At 46.1% G+C, this 25901-nt stretch overlaps 1 protein-coding gene across 11 annotated transcripts in view; it reads right to left on the reverse strand.

Annotated features, from left to right (window-relative positions):
• The window catches only part of rbfox1 (RNA binding fox-1 homolog 1), a 1299090-nt gene that overhangs the window by 172425 nt on the left and 1100764 nt on the right, over positions 1-25901 (reverse strand). For all 11 annotated transcript variants that reach the window (XM_086000896.1, XM_086000891.1, XM_086000894.1 and 8 more), the window contains exons 3-4: positions 11960-12103; positions 7491-7544 (exon numbers count right to left, since the gene is read on the reverse strand). In XM_086000896.1, coding sequence (XP_085857022.1) covers positions 7491-7544; positions 11960-12103 — 198 coding nt within the window. The remainder of the gene's footprint in view (positions 1-7490; positions 7545-11959; positions 12104-25901) is intronic.

Genomic DNA, 25901 nt, shown 5'->3' on the forward strand with positions numbered 1-25901 from the left:
ATATACTTCATTTTGAATCACCATTTTAAATTTAACTGTGGGTGGGTGGGTTTCCTGGACCTCAAGGAAACCGGTAGCTGAAGAAAAGTGAGGACTAGTGGATCCAGGAAGTAAGTGCCTTTCCACTTACCTGCTGGATCCAGCGTTCCTGCCTCGCCCCGCGATCAAGCCTGACCCTTCCAGTCTCCCCCCAACCTCCCCCCATGAGGCCACCACCCCCCACAAGGCCTGCAATCTCCAATCCCCCATCCGGCCTTCCACTCCCACCACCCCCCCACCCCCCCTCCACACTAGCTCCCGATCTCCACTCCGACCTCCGATCCTTGGCCCACAGACCCCGACCCTGGCTCCCGACCCCCCACTCTGGCCTCCGATCCCCGACGATCCTACCTCCCCCCCCCCCGATCTGCAATCCTTCCCTCCTCCCTACTACCCACCCGACAGCCAGCCAGCCTCTCAATTTGGCTGGCTTCAAGCGGGAAACAGAGAAACAAAATGTTAATCAGGCTCTGCCGTTAAATTCGGCCTGAGGGAAACCCGTTCTCCTGGGTTTCCCGACCGCATTCCAGTTATCCCACTCCCTACCCGCCTCCAAGTTAAAATCCTGCCCATAGAGTACAAAAGCCATGAAGTTATGCTAAACCTATATAAAACACTAGTTTGGCCCCAGCTGGAGTATTGTGTCCAATTCTGGGCACCACACTTTAGGAAGGACGTGAAGGCTTTGGAGAGGGTACAGAAGAGATTTACTAGAATGGTTCCAGGTATCCGGGATTTACAGTTACGTGGATAGACTGGAGAAGCTGGGGTTGTTCTCCTTAGAGCAGAGAAGGCTAAGAGGAGATTTGATAGAGATGTTTAAAATCATGAAGGGTTTAGATAGAGTAAATAAAGAAAAACTGTTTCCAATGGCTGAAGGGTCGATAACCAGAGGGCACAGATTTAAGGTGATTGGCAAAAAACCAGAGGTGACATGAGGAAAAACTTTTTTATGCAACAAGTGGTTAGGATTTGGAATGTACTGCCTGATGTGATGATGGATACAGATTCAATAGTAGCCTTCAAAAAAAGGGTATTGGATAAATGCTTGAAAGAGTAAAATTGCAGGGATATGGGGAAAAAGCGGGAGTGTGCTGTTCAAAAGAGCTGGCTCAGACTTGATGGGCCGAATGGCCTCTTTTTCTGCTGCAGTAGTCTATGATTCTATGATTTAAGGGTCAGTTCATTTGGTCCCTTGGATGTCGCCAGATAAGAACAAATTTTACTCAGAACTTAAAAGACCAGGGAAAAAGGAGCGAAATTCTGGTGTAAGCAGGTACTTCCCCATATTGCAACCCCCTCCAGGTAGACAATGACCATTCCACCTTCTCAAGGCCCAGGAATTTTGAGGCCCAACTGTTTATTTCCTGATTCTAAAATTACTGCATCAATACAAAGATATAGGAGTAGATTTTCAATGTGCCACCTGGGGAAATTAAAATTGGATAGTTTCTATAACAGGCGGCCGATCTGCAATGCCTGTTTTACGCCTAGGCAATAAGTTGAAAATCTACTCTAAACTCTTCTCTAAAACAACAACAGCTTGCATATATATATAACATCTTTATTGTAGATAAATGTCCCAAGGCACTTCACAAACATTAGACAAAAATTGGCACTGAACCAAAGAAGCAGATTTTGGGAGGGGTGACTAGAATTTTGGACAAAGAGGTGGGTCTTAAAGGAGGAGAGAGGGGTAGAGAGGCAGAGGTTTAGGGAGGGAGTTGCATAACTTAGGGCCGTGACAGCTGAAGGCACATCCATCAATAGTGGGGTGAAACCTCTGAGGGCTGGGCAAGAAGCCAGAGTTGGATGAACGCGAAGTTCTCGGAGGGTTGTAAGGGCTGGAGGAGGGCACAGAGACAGTGAGGTCATCAAGGGATTTGAACACCAGGATGACAATTTTAAATTTGAGGTGGTGTGGGACCGGGAGACAACATAGGTCAGCGAGCACCGGGGTGATGGATGAGTGGGCCTTGCTGCAGAATAGAATATAGGCAGCAGAGTTTTGGATTAGCTGAAGTTTATGGAGGGTGAAAGGTGGGAGGCAGGCCAGCAGATCTTTACAATAGTCAAGTCTGGAGTTGACAAAGGCAAGGCTGAGGGGTCAAGAGAATTGTGGCAAGGTAGAGCTGCATATTGTCAACGTGTATATGAAAGCTGATGCCATGTCTTTGGATGACGTCGCCAAGGGGCAACATGTAGATGAGGAAGAGGAGGGAGCCAAGGATAGCCCCTTGAGGATTCTGGAGGTAATGGTGTGAGGCCAGGAAGAAAAACCACTGCTGGAGTTGCATTGGCAATAATTTGATACGTGAGTGGAACCAAGTGAGAGCAGCTTCATTCAGCTGCATATCAAAGAGAGGCATTGGAGGATGATGGTGCAGATAGGCCGAGAAGGATGAGGAAGGATAGTGCATCTTGGTCAAAGTCACAGAGGATGTAATTTGGGATTTTGATTACAACTGTTTCACTGCTGTGACAAGGACAGAAACCTGATTGGAAATATTCAAACATGGAGTTGCAGGAAAGATGGACATGAATTGGGGAGGCGATAACACGTTCAAGGACTTTGGAAAGGAAAGAGAGTTTGGAGATGGGGTGGTAGTTTGCAAGAACAAGGGATCAAGAGCAGGATTTTTGAGGAGGGAGATGAGGATTTTTGAGGAGGGAGATGAGGATTTTTGAGGAGGGAGATGAGGATTTTTGAGGAGGGAGGTGAGGATTTTTGAGGAGGGAGGTGAGGATTTTTGAGGAGGGAGATGAGGATTTTTGAGGAGAGCAATGAGGATTTTTGAGGAGGGCAATGAGGATTTTTGAGGAGGGCGATGAGGATTTTTGAGGAGGGAGGTGAGGATTTTTGAGCAGGGCAATGAGGATTTTTGAGGAGGGCGATGAGGATTTTTGAGGAGGGTGATGAGGATTTTTGAGGAGGGCGATGAGGATTTTTGAGGAGGGCAATGAGGATTTTTGAGGAGGGCAATGAGGATTTTTGAGGAGGGCGATGAGGATTTTTGAGGAGGGCAGTGAGGATTTTTGAGGAGGGAGGTGAGGATTTTTGAGGAGGGAGGTGAGGATTTTTGAGGAGGGCGATGAGGATTTTTGAGGAGGGAGGTGAGGTTTTTGAGGAGGGAGGTGAGCATTTTTGAGGAGGGCGATGAGGATTTTTGAGGAGGGAGGTGAGGTTTTTGAGGAGGGAGGTGAGGATTTTTGAGGAGGGCAATGAGGATTTTTGAGGAGGGCGATGAGGATTTTTGAGGAGGGAGGTGAGGTTTTTGAGGAGGGAGGTGAGGATTTTTGAGGAGGGCGATGAGGATTTTTGAGGAGGGAGGTGAGGATTTTTGAGGAGGGAGGTGAGGATTTTTGAGGAGGGCGATGAGGATTTTTGAGGAGAGCAATGAGGATTTTTGAGGAGGGCGATGAGGATTTTTGAGGAGGGAGGTGAGGTTTTTGAGGAGGGAGGTGAGGTTTTTGAGGAGGGCGATGAGGATTTTTGAGGAGGGAGGTGAGGATTTTTGAGGAGGGAGGTGAGGATTTTTGAGGAGGGAGGTGAGGTTTTTGAGGAGGGAGGTGAGGATTTTTGAGGAGGGAGGTGAGGTTTTTGAGGAGGGAGGTGAGGTTTTTGAGGAGGGAGGTGAGGATTTTTGAGGAGGGAGGTGAGGAATTTTGAGGAGGGAGGTGAGGATTTTTGAGGAAGAGGTGATGGCAACAGTTTTGAAGGGGAAGGAGACAGTATTTGAGGAGGGGATCCATTTGCGATGTCAGCTAGAATGGGGACAAGAAGGGATGTTAGGTGGTCAGCAGTTTAATAGGAATGGGCTCAAGAGAACAGGAGGTAGGTCTCATCGACATGATGAGCTCAATGAGGGCATCAAGGGAGATGGGAGGGAAGATTTAGAGAAAGATGCAGATTCAGGGCTTGGGCGGGGGGAGCCTTAGGAGCAGTTTGGCTTGGTGCCAAGGGGAAACAAGGAATGTGGCAGAAACAACTGAATAGATGGTCTCAATCTTGGTGACAAAGAAGTCCATGAGCTCCTCGCACATGTTGCTAGAGGTGAGGGCAGAGGGGGCAGGGTTTGAAGAGATGGTTTTTATTGGGGAAAAGAAGCCGGGGTTATTTCTCCATTGCAGGTGCTCCTGGAGGAGAGCAAGGTCCAGCCAAATCTGGTGACAAATGACTAAACCAGTTGTGCGGCCCTTGGGCTCGAGGGGGTGAAGATGAGTGCCATACCAGGGGGAATGACCAGGTTGGGAAAGAGTAAGGGTTTTACTTAGGGCAAGAGTATCAAAGGTAAAAGCAATGGAATTATTGAGCAGATCAACAACTGCAGAAGTATTGTGGCGAATGGAGGGCCAAAGATTAGACAATTCTGATGAAAGGCCATTGACCTGATACGTTAACACTGTTTCTCTATCCACTGATGCTGCCTGACCTGCTGAGTGTTTCCAGCATTTTCTGTTTTTATTTTAGAGAGTTGGGAGTTTTGAACGTGCTGGTGTAAGTGACTTGGAAGAGTTTTTTTTCCAGGGGCGGATGCAGAAGGCTGTGGAGTTGGAAGGAGGAAGGGGGGAGGAGGAAGGGAGCTGTGACTGCTGAGGGATATAATGAAGTGATCAGAGATGGTCCTGCCTGTGGTTGAGATGATGGGATTAGAGAGGCTGCGTGAGATGGTAAGGTCAAGGAGTGGCTGTGAATATGGGTGGGAGAGTTTGCATGACGCTAGAGGTTGAGGGAGGTCAGGGGGTCAGTGAAATCAGAGATGGAAGGGCAAGGTGAGCTGAGGTGGGGATTGATATCAGAGGATGAGGAGTCGCTCAGTGCAGAGGCTAAAGGAGGAAAGGAGTCAACCAGTTCTCATATCTATGAACTCACTGTAAAGTTTAGCTCACTGACTTAAGAGAAGAGTAGGTGTAATCAATCAGTTCTGAATAAATGTGATTGCATTTATTTAGAAACACTTCCCATTGCATGGCTTTCTGCACTGACTTTATTTCAGGAGCAAACTGAGCTTTAAAGTGGATCTAAAGGAAGCAGCAGGTCAGCCTCTTGCAACATTTTAGGAAATGTTGATTTCTTGTTAAGTCCAAGGCTTGAAATGTTACATCTGCAGTGACCCTCGGGTGGCCTGCAATGACGTGTTCTTGATTTGTATATATGTGTATTTGAAAAAAAAAGTCCTATGTGGCAAATTTTTTCAAGGAATATATAGATTATATCCCTGAAAATTTGCTGCAGTTGTCTCGAGTTTCTGCTGTAACTTCGGCAGGAGATTTTCGGAACACCCGGAGAAATGGCGTAAAGAGCTAAAAGTGACCATTAGTTGGGGGTTCTGCGGCTCTCCCAGAAAAGGTACAGTGGGAGAACAGGAGAACCTCTGGGAAATTTCAGGGCCTACATATTTAAGTTTGAGTGATTTTTATTTTAAAATTCATCAAGGCCAGAGCTTTCAGCAGGAAGAAGGCAACAATTATTTTCCTTTTTTGCACCCAATGGCAGAATCAAAGACTTGTAGGCCAGTTTGACTTTGGTTAGATGCAGTGCAAAAGCTCAATCCACATCGCAGAATGTGCCTTCAGGCAACCATCACCAGGCCCACTATTGAGCCAGTATTTCAGTTTTCTAAAATAGTTATTCTTACGGCCTCTATAAGTAAGATAGGTAATTTAGTGCTGTGTTCCAGGCTCACTAGGACTTGAGTTAAGACTACAGAATCTCATTTCACTCAGGACCCTTACAGCAGCAAAGAGAGGTCTTTTATTTCACCAGTCATGGTTAAATTTGAAGCCACATCTCAGTTATAAAAAGCATTAAAAGCTCCGCTGTACTGTTGCATCACTGAAAGTACAGCGTGGAACTGTGGAACTGTGAGCTGGCCGTGACCATATCTGAGACCGATTACCATTGGATTCCTCAGTACTGGGCCTACATTCACCACAGAATGGAACCTATGCCTGCTCCCAGCATAGTTCCATTGGGTCTATCGGGGAGCATTTAGTGGGAAAGCCTGAGATACAACCACAAACTCCTGGTGGGATGTAAGTGAGGCGGACAGAAGAAATGTGGCCCTGGATTGAGATTTCTTTCCTCTCAGCGAATGGGCTGGTAACCCAGGAGGTCTAGATTTTCCCCAAACTTCGGGTCTGCCACCACAACTCTGCCGGGGACGGAATTTCCAGGCTGGTGTGTGCATCAAGTGTACCATCCAAATTTAACTTTTTTCAGCTAACAGTTTATATATTCGTGCCACTCACTTCAACTAATTGCCACAGTGTTCTTATCAGTCGGAGAGAGAGCAAGGGATGTGAATATACAGTCATATATTTCTCAAATTGATCTTTGCTCTGAAAAGATTTGAATAGTTTCAAGACAAATGATATTCAGAAACATCAGGTTTCCGGGAAAGGTATCCTTGGTTCCCACCTATACATGGGAAAAGTTCAATTACAAGAAATTGTGGCTTTTACGAATTCTGTTTGCGGTTCACAGAAATTGAAGTAATTATTGCAGAGCAACATAAGATTTTTAGTGACTGAGCTACTCACAAAATTTCCCAAGAAGATAACAAGCAGCAGAGAGGCAGCAGACTTTCGACTTTCCATCTCAGCTGCATTGTTACCAGTGTCCTGGAGCTCAAGGAGAAGTCTTTTTTTTAAACCGCTGCAGCACTCAATCCTCCTGATAAAAATGCTGTGGCACAATTTATCGGCTCTTATCTAGACTGAATGAATTGCAGTTGCAGAATTCATCAATTGGAAGGGAGAAGAAATCAAAACCACCCACACTCCTTGCAACAGCACAGTAAGTGCAGTCCACTCGATTCATACATCTGTGATCTCTACCAATCCCTCTTGGTCACCACCACTCCTGACCCCACCCGGCTAGCTGCTTCGGGAAAATGTAGGAACACACTTGAAAAAACGGGCAAAATTCTCCACATTCTGAAGTATGATTGTTTTTGCTTTTACTAGATTGTGACTTTAACAGCAGAGTAATACACATGAAGGGAACATTGCTTTCAAAGCTGGAGGGAACTGAACTGCAGTAGACCATTTTCTCTTTACCTAGTTTAATGATCTGAAAAATATAGTAGATTACATTTTTCATTGCAATATATGCAAGCATATCAGAACACATCTTTCATCAAAAAAGTTAATAATTCCCAAAAATTTGCAACATGTTTCTGTATAAAAATTACAGTTCTTAAAAAGAATTTACAAAAGACAAAACATTCAATACTGTTCAAGAAAAATATTGAGGCTACTTCAAACTTAACAATTTAAATAAAATACTTGTATTAATGTTAAATCAGTGACTAAATATATTACAATTAAAATCCGATCTAATCACTACTCGATCAGTTCAGTTGTGCCTCCTTTTTTATAGTTAACTGTTCTCATTAAACCAGATACAAATCTACAAACATGCAGATATAATGAAAGAGACAACTTACCTTAGATCCCCGCTCATTAAAAATTATTTCAACATCTAAGATTTTACCAAATTGCTGTAAAAAAATGACAAAGATTACTTTTAGTACTAAGTAGCACACTACAGTTGCCCAGCAACCATCTGTTTAACTCTGAGAATTACAGTTAAAAATGTAAGTATCATTGTAGATAATTACCACAATACATATCAGTGAATATACTTGGATTAAATCCATTGCTGAAACCTGTCTCTTGTGCGTTCCTGCTGGGGTGCAGTTCCATGTAAGCTGGCAGCCCTCCGAGTACCTTGGTACAAGTGGCTGTTCTTCCTGTGTGAGTCTAGCTTGAGAATACTGGCAGGATATTTGACTTGCAAGGCATCACAGCCAAGCCTACTCCTGATCTAGTACACACGCGCACACACACGCACATACTGCACACACCGCACACACATACACGCGCACACATACACATACACACGTACACGCACACACATCGCACGCACACGCACCACACGCACTCACACACGCACGCACTTACTTTGTAGCCGTTGGTTAGTGATCAGGAGTAGGGCCCATGGCTGATGTTTCTCTGGGCCGCTGGTGTTAATTGTAACAGCCTAATTGTTGCCCCAGCACATAAAATAGTTTTTATCCAAAATTCTTGAAAATAGCGCAGTATTTTGTAACTGAAAAAGCCACTCAATACATAAAGGAGTTCACTAGGTAAATGTAAGCACGATTTGACCATTTGTACGTGGTGTTCTTAATAATTAAAAGAAACATTCCTTCCTGACTTTATTATAACTAAGCAAAAATTAAAGCAGTATTGCGTATTTGCCCACCTTTGTAAAGGATTACTGAATAAACATCTGCACTTCCCAAAAATGTTTTAAGATGAATGATAAAGCAAGTGAAGCACATCTGCTTCAAGAATACATTATTAATCCACTGTCATGAGTCTTTTCCCACCTTAACACAATCAAGAAATTAAGCAGTGTTTGAAAAGGTAGCCCATTTTGTGACCTCAAAATGGAAGTGAGGTGAAGAAATCCATTATTGACATTTTTATACCTCAGTTTGTTGCATGTATCTCCTGCTGAGAATTATGTATAAAGTATATATTTGCGTAGTTCCAGTTCAGATCTAATTTATTAAATTTATATATTTTTTTAACTGAATTTGGAGTGATCAGGACTAACAATTCTCTTGCATTCAGGGTTGGAGATTGGGTACTCACAACTGAGATTGCTACCTTGTGCCGCTCAGCAGAAGGTCACAATCTCACGTATATATGCATTGTGCTGGTAACTTCTGGCATTTGTCTCCTTGAGGAGTAGTAAGAGAAAAAGCTGGGGTCATCCCTGCATAAGTGAAAGCCCTTTATGAAGACTAGAGGCCTTATAGTTCAGTAAAGAGCAGTTACTACTACTATACATAGGAACATACAGGTAAAAGGACCATGGTCCATCAGGTTCGCCTTCTACCATCATTTTCATTAGAGTAGTCACATGATACAACAATAATGCAGTTCTTGACTAATCACAGCAATCAATCTCTATCAATTAGTTTACAACAGACCCAGACGTGAGGTGAGGAAAACCCCAGTGGTGGAGAGCTTTGGGAACCACAAGTCCAAAGTCACCTTTTCCTACAAAGCACGCTGCAGTCACCACCTGTTATGTCTCAAATTACTCATCTACTGTATCCCAAAATGTTATTTGCTGAAAGAAATATATCGAATTTGCTTTGGAATGAATCTATGCTGTCTGCTTCCACTGTCTGCCTTGGGAGCCTGTTCCACAGATTGACCACTCGCTCACTGATGTTTCTGCAAATTAGTTTTGAATTTACTCCCCATCAAGCGCAGACCATGTCTTCCGGTTCTACTGGTCTGGATAAGGTGAAACAGCTTGTCATGGCTACATCTAGTCCCTTTTGAATCCTAAAAACAGAAATCATATCACCTCTCAACCTGTTCTTTTCCAGTGAGAACATCCCTAATTTACACAATCAGTTCTATAATCCAACATCCCCATCCACTCAATCATTCTGGTTGTTCTCTTCAGTATCATTTCAATAGCTGCAATACCCTTCTTGTACTGCAGTGACCAGAACTGTACACGGCATTCTCAGTGCGGTCGCAACTATGATATGTGAAATGGAACTATTACCTAACTATCTTGGCTCAATATTGACCTTTTATTACAATCCAATATCTGATTTGCTTTACTCACTGCCACCGAGCATTGTTGCTAGCTTCAATTTGTTGTCATTCAGGACCCCAGATCTCTTTCATTTTCCATGTGCATTATTTTCTTTCCATTTAAGTAACAGCACTTTCCTGGATTTTTTTGTCCCCCTGTGAAGCACTTTACATTTCTTTACATTGAACTTCATCTGCCACCTGTCTACCCAATTCCCAATAGATGCTGGGTAACAAGCACATCCACAATCTTGTCTTCTGTTGAGAGAAAGGAAGACAAAACACTCACAAATCTAACAGCCAGGCAGGCTGTGCAGCATGAAACAGGGAAAAATATCTACCCTGGTCTTGGCTGAGACACGAGTTGTCCGCAAGGAGAAGAACATCAGCCGTGGTCCCTGCTCGATTGCTACCCAGTACTCGTGCTGCAAGGTGCATTGTGTGGACATAGGGAATGACAGAGTCAGGTTCAGCTGTGAATCCCAGCAAAAGCCAAGATGAGTAAACTGAAATCAATCAAAAGTAACTTTAGCAGATGCTGTTTAAAAAGTGACTTTTAAACCATGTAAAACTGGCAAAACTGGTTTTCTTCCTTCCTTATTTGTGCATCATAACAGAGTGAAGCTAGTACTAAATGTAATGGGAAGAGATATCTCAAATTCCTGGTGGTTGTTTAGAGCAAAGAAAGATTTGATGCTAAGGGAACCAAGGGATATGAGGATAGTGCAGGAAGGTGGAGCTGAGGTAGAAGATCAGCCATGATCTTATTGAATGGCGGAGCAGGCTCGAAGGCCTACTCCTGCTCCTATTTCTTATGTTCTTAGGTGCAAGGCTTGCAGAAAATGATGCTGGGATGCCAGAATGCAAGCCATAGATGTTCCAAGGCCGAATGATAGAATTCCAGGTGCTGATTGTCTGGGAAAGAGATCCGCAGACAGGAGAAGGATGTGAAGATTTGCTTGTGGTATTCTGCATAAACAGAAAGCGAAGTGCAGCTTTTGTGTTCCTGACATCAACATAAAAGTTTAGCTTAAGCATTATCAAGTCTTCTGCTCTGTTTGTGATCTTGTAGAGGACTCACAGCTCAGTTATATCTCTCTTATGTTGTACAGGGTGGGCTCTGACCTTATCGTTAAATCAACCAACTCGCTCTTCATTTTTATCCTTACCAAACCAAATGCATTAGTTGATAGGTAGGGAGTAAGAGCAAAGAAACACACTTTGTCAGGATATTAAGAGGTGGAGATGGATTATACCAGCCTAGGAGCACAAGGGTCACAGCAAGATTGGGAATCTAACTCAAAGGATTAATCTTCCAAGGTGGAGTGTCATTGAGAACCTTTTTTATAAATGACTGTAAATGTTCATCTTGGCAATTTCATTTTCAGATGATGATTGCTTTGCATTTTCTACCTTATTTCTAAAGTTCCTAATGTTGTTTCCCCATAACCAACAACTATTTTTTCCTATAATGCACAGAAATAATTAACCCAACCACCTCAGTGCCCATGGCTGCTGGGGAAAAAATTGGGCCCAATACTTTTTGGAACAGCAAAAAAATCAATGCCCATTTGTTACTGGCTGTGCAACCATGACTCTTAGCTAAATGACTATTGAAAGGGTGCATCTGTTTGCTGACAGAAATCTCTGGTGTCCTGGATTATTTAGAACATTCCGGCTTGAACCTACAGAACCCACAACTGAGAGACACTCATGATGCCTGGAGACAAAACACTTCCAACCCATTACTCAATGTCAGCTCTATCTTGGGATTGGATGCTCAGATGGACTGGCACTGGCTATTAGTTAAAGTAAGGTATGTTGATGAATGTCTCTAGAGTAGACTTTAACAGAAAGTAAAACACCTACCAAAATTGACGACTGCAGGTACCCCCCCTTTAACCCAATAGCTAAAACTAAAAAGGAAGGGTAAAATTATGTGATCTAAGCAATTTTGACTGGTTACACTATAACGAGTCATTCAACTGGATGCCATAGCTGTCTTCTTAATGGTTAATGTGGCAACAATTTACAAAAAAAAATCAGATGGCCAAACCAATCTATAATGACCACCTTTGGGACTGACTTCATTTTCCCAGACAGGTAGTCTCTACTTCAAGTTTGAATTATTAACGTTCTGTCGGGTCTGCCCAACATTGGATGGTCATTATATAAGTGGCCGTTTTTTACAGACAATCTTTAAGACAGGCTTGACTGTAATTTGATCATTTGATTGCAGCATTTAGTATGATGCTTCCTACTTAGTTCATTAAATCACTGTACTTACGCCAAACATTTGCCTGAGATCTGGGTCTCGGAATCTGAACGGAATATTGGAGACATGCAGACGTTTGGGCTGTGTTTTGTTATCTGTGTTTTCGGTAGACTGTGTTTGCTGTTGTCCGTCAGTCTGTGCTGCATCATCTGTCTGCTAAAATAGGGGAACACACAAGAAAGCAGATTAAACTTCAGCACTAAAGTTATTCATTACAAAGGTTGTATTTTGATTTGAAAGCTGAATTAAATTCTCAGGTTTCAAGTCCAGTCCTAATATTTGCAAATATGGCAAATGTGCCACTTTTTCTGTGCCAGCAACATCCCGCCAACAGCAATGAGATGATAACCTGATTAATTTGTTTCATTTTATTAGTTGAGCTAGATATGTTAGCAGGTCACTAGGAGAACTTTAGAATAGTGCTGTAGAAACATAGAAACATAGAAACATAGAAGATAGGAGCAGGAGTAGGCCATTCGGCCCTTCGAGCCTGCTCCGCCATTCAACGAGATCATGGCTGATCATCCAAACCCTAGCACCCGGTCCCTACACCGACAGCCATCCCACCCAAGCCCTATCCCCGTAACCCCACGTATTTAATCCCCCCTAACACTAAGGGTCAATTTTTATCATGGCCAATCAACCTAACCTGCACATCTTTGGACTGTGGGAGGAAACCGGATCTTTAACATCCACCTGATCTACAGGAAAAGGCAGACAGGACCTCAGTTTAATATTTTGTTCAAAGAGCTGTGTTTCCAAATACACTTCCCTTAATACTGAACCAGAGTATCAGCTCAAGACCTGATGTGGGGCTTCAACCCAGAACCTCCTGACCCAGAAGGGAAAACAGTACCAACTGAGCCAAGCCAACACATGCACAGTGCATATGTTGTCCAACCGCCTTAACAAAGACCATTGCATGTCAAGGTATTCTTATATCAATCTACTTCTACTCTTTTAAAACCAAGTCAATAAGCAAGCGTTATGGCAGCTGGTTAATGTTAAATCCGAGAATCTTGATGTATGGTGTCCTTCAATAAATCGACAGAGACTGCAGAGGAACACTCAACAGGTGTTTACTGGATGAGGGTTACTCTAAAACTAACAGTACAGATCCCTACTCAGGGTTTATATACAGGTGTGGTCACTGCCGGCACTACAGTATACAGGAGCTGTAAAAAGTAGTTCTCCCCTTAAAGGTACATACACTACAATTCCTCCCCTTTTAGATTAACAGTACCATAACATTCATTTAACAATTAACACTTTTAACATGCAACATTAACTGAAAATAGTCCATTTATAAATTCAGTCTTTGGGGCGGCTTCCTGATCCTTTCTGGATAGCGCCTTTCCTGAGTGTCTTGCTTTTGGTGCGGAGGCGATTCTGCCCCCCTGTCGTCGGTTGGTTCATCAGCTTCCGATGCTACTTTTTCTGGGGTAGATGCTACCTGTATGTCGGGTTCATCACCAGGTACGCGAGATATGGGGTTGACTCGTTCCTGTGACGCTAGGATCTGGTCGACATTGCATCTCACAATGTTCTCCCCAACATCCACTGAGTACATTAGTGGCCCCTGCCGTGTGCATATCGTTCCTGGTTGCCATTTCTCTGTTCGGTAGTCATGGGCCAAGACTGGTTGCCCTACACTGAAGCTCCTTGTCGGCTTCTCATTGATGTGCTGGAATTGCTTATTCTCAACATTTCTTCGTACATTTGGTCTGAGCAAATCCAGACGAGATCTCAACCTTCGGTTAAAGAACATCATGGCCGGGGTCTGGTTGGTAACTGCATGTGTCGCATTTCTGTAGGCTAACAGGAAATTGTCCACCTTATGCTGAAGTGGAATGTCGTCATCGCACATGGCCCTTACTGCCTTTTTAAAGGTTTGTATGACCCTCTCAGCCAATCCATTTGTGGCTGGAAGATACGGGGCGGATGTGTAATGCCTTAGCCCATTCCTTCTCCTAAATTTCCGAAACTCTTCGGACACAAACTGTGGTCCGTTATCAGAGCAAATCTGCTCTGGCAAGCCGTTCCTGGCAAATATGGTCCGTAGGACTGCAATAGTTTTCTCCGTGGTGGTGGAGGACATTTTGATCACCTCAGGCCATTTCGAGTGCGCATCCACGGCTATTAAGAACATTGAGTCCATGAATGGACCAGCAAAATCAATATGCACCCGTTGCCATGGAGAGGAGGGCCACTCCCATGGATGTAGAGGGGCATGTGGTGGTGCATTTTTGACCTTCTGGCATCCTGAGCAGCTCTTTGTCAGGTCCTCGATTTGCTGATCGATCCTCGGCCACCACACATAAGCCCTAGCAAGGCTTTTCATTTTCACCCCTCCCAGATGGCCTTGGTGAAGCTCATTGAGCACTCTCTCCCTTAACTTGGGTGGAATTACCACTCGGGATCCACACATCAAGGTCCCCTGGCATACTGACAGCTGTTCTCTTCTGGATGAGAATGCTGGCAACAGTGAGTTGCCATGTGTTGGCCATCCCTTCACCGTCAAATCATATACCCGAGACAGTTTTGGGTCATTTCGGGTCTCCTTCGCTATATCCGCATTAGTTACTGGCAAGCATTCAATTATATTCGAATAAAATATTTCGACAGGGTCCACTGCTGGTGCTTCCTCCGCAGTAGGCAGGCAGGCATGATAGCCCATCAGCGTTTCCATGCTGTTTCGTGCCCTTATACTCTATTTCATATTGGTTCGGCCCTAGAAAAAGGGACCATCTTTGTAGCCGTTGCGCAGTCATCACCGGAACGCCCTTCTTTGGATTAAAGATGGAGACAAATGGTTGGTGGTCAGTCAGCAAGTTGAACTTCTGCCCGTGCAGATAGTGGTTGAACGTTTTCACTCCCCACACTAGGCTGAGGGCCTCCCTGTCAATCTGGGCGTAGTTACGCTCGGCTGAGGTTAGTGACTGAGAAGCAAAGGCTACTGGCCTCTCCAAGCCGTCCGGGAATTTGTGCGATAGCACCGCTCCAATACCATAGGGTAATGCATCACACGCCAACTGAATTGGTAGCGCTGGGTTGAAATGAGCCAACACCTCTTTTGATGTGATCAATTCTTTGCACTTCTGGAAAGCTCGTTTACATTCGTCATTCCACTTCCATGGTACCCCCGTTTGCAGTAGGGTGTTCAGTGGGTGTAGTACTGTAGACAAATTCGGCAAGAACTTATGGTAGTAGTTCACCAGCCCGAGGAACGACCTCAGTTGTGACACATTTTCCGGTGCTGGAGCCTTGACTACTGCCTCAATCTTTTCAGGGGACTTATGTAACTCCTCTTCATCAATAACGTGGCCACAATACGAGATCTGCTTCTGGAAAAACTTGCGTTTGTGCCGATTAGCTCGGAGCTCATATTCTTTCAATCTAGTGAGCACCTGCTCCAGGTTGGCGAGGTGATCACTGTCATTTTCGCCCGTGACCAGGATGTCGTCCAAACAACACTGGGTCCCTGGAATCCCTTGTAGGACTTGATCCATTGCCCTTTGCCAAATAGCCGGAGCTGATGCTACCCCGAACACCAGCCGGTGGTAGTGGTAGAGACCTTTGTGAGTGTTGATCGTGAGGTACTGTTTCGAGGCTTCTTCTACCTCCATTTGCAGGTACGCCTGGGCCAGATCAATCTTAGTGAAGCGTTTTCCTCCAGATAGCGAGGCGAAAATATCTTCAATCCGCGGAAGCGGATATTGTACCGTGTGAAGGACTGGGTTCACTGTCACCTTAAAGTCCCCACAGATGCGAACCTTCTTTGGTTCCCCAGGTGTATTACTCAATGACCTCTTCATTACAGGAATGATGAGTGTAGCCCACTCGCTCCAGTCTACTTTGGACAGTACTCCAGAATGTTCCAAACCTTCCAGCTCTGCTTCGATGGCTGGGCGGATCGCATAAGGTACCGGTCTGGCCTTAAAAAACTTTGGGCTTGCATTTTCCTCTATTTTGATCATCGCTGTTATGCCTTTTAGTGTTCCGAGTCCCTCCTGGAACACTTCTTGTGCGTCAGTTAGCATTTTTGACAGTCGTCCAGGTGTGACGCGTCATCCTTTTTGGCATCTACCGTCAGTGCTTGTATGGCATGCCAATCTAACTGTATCTTCCGGATCCATTCACGTCCTAGTGGTGGTGGTCCTCCATCTGGCAATACATATAGGTCCATTTTTGGTGTTTCCTTGCCGTTGTATATCATGTTCACCCTTATTTTTCCTTTGGGGTAGACTTTTTGCCCCGTGTACATCTTCAAGACAATCTCTGTATCTCTCAAGTGTATATGTGAGAATAGCTGCTTGTAGTCCCTTCAGTTTATGACTGTTAGGGCTGATCCTGTGTCCAATTCCATTTTCACTTGGACTCCATCTATCTTGAGCGTGACCCAGATAATTTGGTGATCCTCCATTTTGATTACATTATGTAGTTTCAGACAACCCAGCTCCTTGCTTCCGGAGTCTGTATCACTTTTCTGTTCGTCTGAACTACTCTCCGTCACCTTAATGTACCTTTTTGTACTTCTCCTGTGGAGATTTCTTGCTGCTGGTTTTCTTTCCCGACCTGCAGACTCTTGCTATGTGTCCTACTTTTCCACACTGTCTGCACACTTGGTCCTTGAACCAACAATCCTTATGGTCGTGTGTTGTTCTGCCACAGCGATAACACTTCCCTGCTCCATATGACATTTCATTTGTGCCATATTCTTGCGGTCTCCGTTGTATCTCTGCAGCGCCCCGTGTGGCTGCTTCATGTGATACTGCCATGCTGAAAGCCTTGTCCAGCGTAAGATCCTTTTCTGATAGAAGCCGTTTCTGGGTTCCTTCACTTTGAAGCCCACACACAAACTTGTCCCTTAAAGTATCTGCTAGTCCTGTTCCAAACTGGCAGTGTTTCAATAGCTTGCGCAGTTCCGTTAAATACTCAGCGTTACTTTCGTCTTTATGCTGGTTCCTTTTGTGAAACTTAAATCTTTCTGCTATCAGCAGCGGTGTGGTGTTTAAGTGGTCCTGTAGGATTGCCACTATGCTTTCAAAATCCTTTTCCACTGGCTTCTCTGGGGTTACTAGGTTTCGCAGTAAGCCATACATTTTTGCACCCATGGAATTCAACAATACCAGTGCTTTCCTGGCATCTGGCACTTCATTCGCCTTGCAGTACACTTCTATGCGTTCTACATATGTCGCCCAATCTTCGACTTCATTGTCGAACGCTGTGACACTGCCACTCTTCGGCATCCCTGGGTGTGGTTCGACTGGTTAAAAATGGCATCTCCCGCGCTCTCCCTTCTTCTCCGCTGGCTCAAAATGCGTCTCCCGCGCTTTCCTTTCTTCCCGCGCTCTCCCTTCTTCTCCACTGTGGCTCAAAATGGCATCTCCCGCGCTCTCCCTTCTTCTCTGCTGCGGCCCAAATGGCGTCTCCCGTGCTTTCCTTTCTTCCCCCGCGGATGCTGCTCAGCCCTTGAACACCAGCCGCACTCTGCGCGTTTTCCTGCGCGCCTCTCTCGTTGACACCGCTTGGTCCTGAGCCCCGGCTGCGCCTTGTGCACTTTACCCGCTCTCTCTTTTTTTTTTCCGTCGACGCCGCTCTGTCTTCAACCCCAGCTGCGCCCTGTGCGCTTTACCCTCTCTCGTTGATGTCGCTCGGTCTTCAACCCCGGCTGCGCCCTGTGCGCTTTACCCTCTCTCTTACCCCGTCGACGCTGCTCAGCCTTTTTCTGTGCCGTCGGTCGGCTCCAGCCGCCGCTGTCCGGGTAGGGTCTGCGCCGTACCTGCTGCCAGCCGCTGTGCTGGATCATCGCGACTGGAGAACCAAGCCCAGCTCTCCACAGCCTCCTCTGCGATGCTCAAGTCCTCTCTGGATGGTCGACGCCCGCACTTCTGGACTCGGCCTTCCCCTTTCACTGCTCTCCAGGAGCGAATCCCTGGGAGGTGATGTAGAGTTGCAGGTAGGTTTGAATCCACTCATCGCCAATGTTAAATCCGTGAATCTTGATGTATGGTGTCCTTCATTAAATCGACAGAGACTGCAGAGGAACACTCAACAGGTGTTTACTGGATGAGGGTTACTCTAAAACTAACAGTACAGATCCCTACTCAGGGTTTATATACAGGTGTGGTCACTGCCGGTACTACAGTATACAGGAGCTGTAAAAAGTCATTCTCCCCTTAAAGGTACATACACTACAGTTAACATCTAGTGAAAGGTTTACAATGCTGCTGGCAGCAAACGTATCTTGATGTACCACAGGTGCAGTACCTTCAATGGGTACTGAGGTATTTCTTCATATTGGATGGTCCAGTGCTGTCTACTGACAGCGTGCTGACTTTGTAAAAGTTTTTGTACAACAGCAATGAGAGGACAGTGACTTTAAAGAAAAAAGCCCTGATTTTAAGCTGGAGTGGGATTCTGACGTGCACCATCAATCCTCCCACCTTCCCCTCGCCCACCCCAGCCTTGGTAGCATGAGCCCCGAGTGATTTTAACTCCCAGGGCTTATTTGCTTTACCCCCGATCAGCTGCACGCTCAAAATGGCTGGGAAGCGGCAGCTGGCCAGTAGGCAGAAGTGAAAGTTTGAGTGGGTTAAAATCACTCCTAAAGTGTTTCCATCTCTTTGGTTCTTTAAATCTTTAAGGTCAGATATTTTATTTGAAGACAGGTTCGAGCTGGATTTTATGAATGGAGACGTGTTGGAGGCGGGACTGCTGCTTGCCTGGTTTTAGTCCCGCCTCCGTCAGCCTCTGGCCAACCAGCGGGATCTTCCCCTGATTCCCTGGCGGGCTCAGCAGGCCAATTAGGGGGAAGTCACTGACAAAGCATGTCAACATATGACATGTCATCTGTCAAGAATTTTTGAAAGAAGAAATGTCATCATTTGCCAGCTCTGTGAAGCTGTCAAACACTGACATTCTGTGTAGTTTGATGAGCCCTTGTGTTCAGGACTCATCAAACCTTTCTACTTTGTAGAAATCAGATGACTATTGGATCGGAGGATCCAACAGCCAGTCTGTGATCTCTAAAATGGAGATATCGGGACTGAAGGCTATAGGTAGAAGCAAAGGTAAATGAACATTTTCTAACACTTTACGCTCACCTCACATGCTTACCACTCCACATTTGCACCCATCACTCACCTCTACATTGCACTTTCAGACCCCTCCGGCCCCCGCAGACCTCCAACTCAGCTCCTACACCCTAGTGGGGGTCCCTGAGCAATCTTGTTGTACGAGGCCCCTTGGGTCGGAGCGATCATAATATGATCGAATTCTTCATTAAGATGGAGAATGAAATAGTTGACTCAGAGACTAGGGTCCTCAATTTAAATAAAGGAAACTACGATGGTCTGAGGAGCGAGTTGGATAGGATTGATTGGGGAATGTCACTCAAAGGGTTGACGGTGGATAGGCAATGGCAAACATTCAAAGACCGAATGGATGAGCTACAGAATTTGTTCATCCCAGTTTGGCATAAAAATAAAACAAAAAAGGTGACTCAACCGTGTCTAACAAGGGAAATTAGGGATAGCATAAGATCCAAGGAGAGGACATATAAATTGGCCAGAAAAAGCAATAATCCTGAGGATTGGGAGCAGTTTAGGATTCAACAAAGGAGGACAAAGGGATTAATTAAGAAAGGGAAAATAGAATATGAGAGTAAGCTTTCAGGGAACATAAAAACTGACTATAAAAGCTTCTATAGATATGTGAAGAGAAAAAGATTGGTGAAGTCAAGCGTAGGTGCCTTGCAGTCAGAATCAGGGGAATTTATAATGGGAAACAAAGAAATGGCAGACCAACTAAATTCATACTTTGGTTCTGTCTTCACAAAGGAGGACACAAATAACCTCCCAGAGATGCCGGGGAACATAGGGTCTGATGAAAGGGTGGAACTGAAAGAAATCAGTATTTGTAGGGAAATGGTGTTAGGAAAATTGATGGGACTGAAGGCCGATAAATCCCCAGGGCCTGATAATCTACATCCCAGGGTACTTAAGGAAGTGGCCCTAGAAATAGTAGATGCATTGCTGGTCATCTTCCAGAACTCGATAGACTCTGGAACAGTACCCATGGATTGGAGGGTAGCTAATGTTACCCCACTATTCAAAAAAGGTGGTAGAGAAAAAGCGGGGAATTATGGACCAGTAAGCCTAACATTGGTAGTGGGGAAAATGCTAGAGTCTATTATAAAAGATGTAATAGCAGAGCACTTGGAAAGCAGTGACAGGATCGGACAAAGTCAACATGGATTTACAAAAGGTAAATCATGCTTGACTAATCTACTGGAATTTTTTGAGGATGTAACTGGTAAAATAGATAAGGGAGAACCAGTGGATGTGGTGTATTTGGACTTTCAGAAGGCTTTCGATAAGGTCCCGCATAAGATATTAGCGTGCAAAATTAAGGCACATGGGATTGGGGGCAAGGTATTGACTTGGATAGACAACTGGTTGGTGGACAGAAAGCAAAGAGTTGGAATAAACGGGTCGTTTTCCGAGTGGCGGGCAGTGACTAGTGGGGTACCGCAAGGATCAGTCCTCGGACCCCAGCTGTTCACAATATATATTAATGATCTGGACGAGGGAATTGGATGTAATATCTCCAAATTTGCAGACAACAGAAAGCTGGGTGGGAGGGTAAGCTGTGAGGAGGATGTCGTGAAACTCCAGTATGATTTGGACAGGTTGGGTGATTGGGCAGAAACATGGCAAATGCACTATAATGTGGATAAATGTGAGGTTATCCACTTTGGTGGCAAAAACGGGAAGGCAGATTATTATTTGAATGGCAATAGATTGGGAGAAGGGGAAGTGCAAAGAGACCTGGGTGTTCTTGTGCACCAGTCGTTGAAGGTAAGCATGCAGGTGCAGCAGGCGGTTAAGAAGGCAAATGGTATGTTGGCCTTCGTAGCAAGAGGGTTCGAGTACAGGAACAAGGATGTCTTGCTACAGTTGTACAGGGCCTTGGTGAGACCGCACCTTGAGTATTGTGTGCAGTTTTGGTCGCCTTACCTGAGGAAGGACGTTCTTTCCATGGAAGGAGTGCAGCGAAGATTCACCAGGCTGATACCTGGGATGGCAGGAATGACGTATGAGGAGAGATTGCGTCGATTGGACTTATACTCACTGGAGATTAGAAGATTGAGAGGGGATCTCATCGAAACCTATAAAATTCTGTCAGGCCTGGACAGACTAGATGCAGGAAGGATGTTTCTGATGGCCGGGGAGTCCAGAACCAGGGGTCATAGTCTAAGGATAAGGGGTAAGCCATTTAGGACTGAAATGAGGGGGAATTTCTTCACCCAGAGAGTGGTGAACCTGTGGAATTCTCTGCCACAGAGGGCGGTGGAGGCCAGTTCATTAAATATATTCAAGAAGGAGTTGGATATATTTCTTAAGGCTAAAGGGATCAAGGGATATGATGAGAAGGCAGGGACAGGGTACTGAATTTGGATGATCAGCCATGATCTCATTGAATGGCAGAGCAGGCTCGAAGGGCCAAATGGCCTACTCCTGCTCCTATCTTCTATGTTTCTATGTTTCTAAGCCCGCACTTCAGGATGAAAAATGGGGATAATCCTAATTTCTGCCGGTTAACTGCCTGTTAACAGGCAGTTAATAGGCTTTAATCCCTTCCCGCCTCTAAGGAGACGGGACCCGGGGCGGGACGACTTCCTGCCTCCAGGCAAGAGGGCATGGAGGCAGATTGGGGGTGGGTTTGCCACCCGCCTCCAAATTCTGCCACTTTCCTGGCATTCCTGCCTCCATACCACCTCCTCGGGGCTGAGAAAATCCAGCCCAAAAAGTTTAATTTATGCAAGGCTCTGCTAGAGCAGGCAGTACACCCCAGCTCACACAATGGCCAGTTTTGTATACATGTATGCTGAACTTATACACTAAATGGTGGTGTTTTAGGAATCTATTTCTAAGCCAACTGTAGTTCTTGTTGCTGCATCCATTCTCTTTTTAAATTTGGAAATGTCTTTCAAAAGTGCAGCATGAGTAGATCATATCCCTGCACTTAACATTACACGTTTCTCCTGAAATATCCCATACAGTTCTGGCACAAAATATAAGCAAATTAATATTTCAAATAAGCAGTAAGTCATGAAGTAACAAAATGATTCAGCTGAGCTGGTGCTTCAACAGTCATAGACATACGTACATTGAAGTTACAACATGGAAACAAGTCATTCGGCCCAATCAGTCCATGTCAGCCATTACCCTCTATGCGAGCAAATACTAATCACCCATTTACCCATCCAGTTCCCACATCCCTTCAAGCTCTTTTCCATCATCTACCTATTCAATCAAATCTGGAATGTTGACATAGTTTCTGCTTCAGCCACTAAACCTGGAAGTGAATTCCACTTCCAACCTCAAAACTCTGCGTGACAAAGTTTCTCCTGCCCTCTGTTCTAAATCTCTTTCATTTAATCATTCTAGACCCCTCAACTACTGAAGAAAAGTATTTTCATAATTTTAAACACATATTATATTGCCTCATAATCTAACAAGGAAAGACCCACTTTTTCTTCATATTTATATTACCTCACACCAGACACCATCCCAGTGAATCGGCATTGTACCCTCTCTCAAGCCTCAATATCCTTCCTATAGTGTGGAGTCCAATACTGCATACAGAACTCTGACGTAAGGTTATATGTAGGCTCTTGGCTTTTATATTCTTTACCCCTTGTGATAAAATTTATAATAACTTTTTTTACAGCCGTATAAACTTGAGCTATTGCCTTTAATGCCCTGTGAACCTGTAACCCCGAATCATTCTGTTCTTTCACAGCACTGAGTCTATTTCCATTCAGAGTATAATTGCCACTGCTGTTTTTACCAAAATGCATCACCTCACTCTTACTAACGTTGAATTCAATCTGCCACTTTTTAGTCCACTCTCCCATCTTATTAATATCCCTATGTACTTTCCTTTTGCCTTCTAAAGAATTAACCATACCTCATATTTTGGTATCATCTGCAAATTCCGATACCACTTCCTCTAGGCCTATATCCAAACTAATGATATACACAGTGAACAGAAGTGGCCCCAGAACTATCCCTGTGAGGCCACTCTGAGAAACTGCCCTTAACTCCTGCTCTCTGTTTTCTCCCTTCTAACCAATTTTTAATCCAGTTTGTTGTCCTCCCCTAATTCCACACCGCTTAATCTTCTCCCGTAATCCCCCATGTGGTACCACGTCTAAGGCTTTCCTAAATTACATCCAATGTACTTCCCCCACCTACTATGTCAGTTATCTCTTCAAAGATTTCTATGAGGTTTGTCAAGCATGATCGCCCTGTGCTGGCTAATTCTCAATGGTCCAGAATTTGTGGTCAGTGGAGCTTGCCGCTGACCTTGAAGAAAGCTACCCACAAAGATCTAGCGATATCTATGGCATGAATTTCACCTCTCCCAACATTAATCTGATTCTGGAGCCAAGTCAAGGGGATCTCCAGTGACCAGCTAAGCAGCCAGTCACACTGAAGAATTCTCACAGACAGCAAAGCAGGAACTAAAATGCACTCATTTTCCTTCTTTTGATTAATCATTTTACAGAGAGCCAAATAAAGATTGAGACATACACGTGGAATTAAGGTAGAAGTTGAAATATCATAAACAAACTTTAGAAACAAAATGATTACATTAAAAAGCATGGAATTTTATCATATTGGAAAAATTTGACATTCCACAAATATAACATATATTTTTCAGGGCCAGAACAGTTGTTCAGCTGTCAGTACGCCGTTAAAAACTCAGTTACACCTCTTTAAACAAGGCATAACTTTTTCGGGGGGTTTTAACAGCATAAAAGGGGAAGTTTTCGTCAGTTCAGTGATTTGACTTGATTGCCGGCTCCGGGGAGTTCCACAGCGCAGCCTGCAGAGAAGCGTAGAATCACCGACAGCAACTTCTACATTTCCGCGTTTATCTGCGCATGTGCGGACTCCAGAAGTTGCTGTTAATTTCAGAGGAGTAATGATGGTGAGGGCTGACAGTTTCACCGTCATTACTACCACAAATTCCGGGTCATTATTTTCTGTGGTAATTTCATTCTTAATTAAAAATTCTAAAGTTTTCTCGACTATAGAATGTAACTGGCCTGCTAGTACCTGGATTAGCTTTGTGTCTCTTTTAAAAATCGGATACTAAGAAAAAAGGGAGCTCCAGTTGGCAATCGGGAGGGGCGGGGGGAGGTTGGTAATCGGGAGGGGTGGGGGGGGGTTTGATAATCGGGAGGGGTGGGGGGAGGTTGGTAATCGGGAGGGGTGGGGGGGATGGTAATCAGGAGGGGTGGGGAGGTTGGTAATCGGGAGGGGTGGGGGAGGTTGGTAATCGGGAGGGGTGGGGGAGGTTGGTAATCGGGAGGGGTGGGGGGGGGTTTGATAATCGGGAGGGGTGGGGGGCGGTTGGTAAACGGGAGGGGTGGGGGGGATGGTAATCAGGAGGGGTGGGGAGGTTGGTAATCGGGAGGGGTGGGGGAGGTTGGTAATCGGGAGGGGTGGGGGAGGTTGGTAATCGGGAGGGGTGGGGGCGGTTGGTAATCGGGAGGGGTGGGGGGAGGTTGGCAATCGGGAGGGGTGGGGGGGTTGGTAATCGGGAGGGGTGGGGGCGGTTGGTAATCGGGAGGGGTGGGGGCGGTTGGTAATCGGGAGGGGTGGGGGCGGTTGGTAATCGGGAGGGGTGGGGGGAGGTTGGTAATCGGGAGGGGTGGGGGAGGTTGGTAATCGGGAGGGGTGGGGGCGGTTGGTAATCGGGAGGGGTGGGGGGAGGTTGGCAATCGGGAGGGGTGGGGGGGTTGGTAATCGGGAGGGGTGGGGGCGGTTGGCAATCGGGAGGGGTGGGGGAGGTTGGTAATCGGGAGGGGTGGGGGAGGTTGGTGATCTGGAGGGGGGGGGGAGGTTGGTAATCGGGAGGGGTGGGGGGGGTTGGTAATCGGGAGGGGTGGGGGCGGTTGGTAATCGGGAGGGGTGGGGGAGGTTGGTAATCGGGAGGGGTGGGGGCGGTTGGTAATCGGGAGGGGTGGGGGAGGTTGGTAATCGGGAGGGGTGGGGGGGGGTTGGTAATCGGGAGGGGTGGGGGGAGGTTGGTAATCGGGAGGGGTGGGGGAGGTTGGTAATCGGGAGGGGTGGGGGAGGTTGGTAATCGGGATGGGTGGGGGGAGGTTGGTAATCGGGAGGGGTGGGGGAGGTTGGTAATCGGGAGGGGTGGGGGAGGTTGGTAATCGGGATGGGTGGGGGGAGGTTGGTAATCGGGAGGGGTGGGGGGAGGTTGGTAATCGGGAGGGGTGGGGGCGGTTGGTAATCGGGATGGGTGGGGGCGGTTGGTAATCGGGAGGGGTGGGGGCGGTTGGTAATCGGGAGGGGTGGGGGAGGTTGGTAATCGGGAGGGGTGGGGGCGGTTGGTAATCGGGATGGGTGGGGGCGGTTGGTAATCGGGAGGGGTGGGGGCGGTTGGTAATCGGGAGGGGTGGGGGCGGTTGGTAATCGGGAGGGGTGGGGGCGGTTGGTAATCGGGATGGGTGGGGGCGGTTGGTAATCGGGAGGGGTGGGGGAGGTTGGTAATCGGAAGGGGTGGGGGCGGTTGGTAATCGGGAGGGGTGGGGGGCGGTTGGTAATCGGGAGGGGTGGGGGATGTTGGTCATCAGGAGGGGTGGGGGGAGGTTGGTAATCGGGAGGGGTGGGGGAGGTTGGTAATCGGAAGGGGTGGGGGCGGTTGGTAATCGGGAGGGGTGGGGGGCGGTTGGTAATCGGGAGGGGTGGGGGATGTTGGTCATCAGGAGGGGTGGGGGGAGGTTGGTAATCGGGAGGGGTGGGGATGGTTGGTAATCGGGAGGGGTGGGGGGGTTGATAATCGGGAGGGGTGGGGGGAGGTTGGTAATCGGGAGGGGTGGGGGGAGGTTGGTAATCGGGAGGGGTGGGGGAGGTTGGTAATC

This window comes from Somniosus microcephalus, chromosome 11 (assembly GCF_052327205.1).
Source record: "Somniosus microcephalus isolate GS21.2 chromosome 11, FLI_Smic_1.0, whole genome shotgun sequence".
Lineage (NCBI taxonomy): Eukaryota > Metazoa > Chordata > Chondrichthyes > Squaliformes > Somniosidae > Somniosus > Somniosus microcephalus.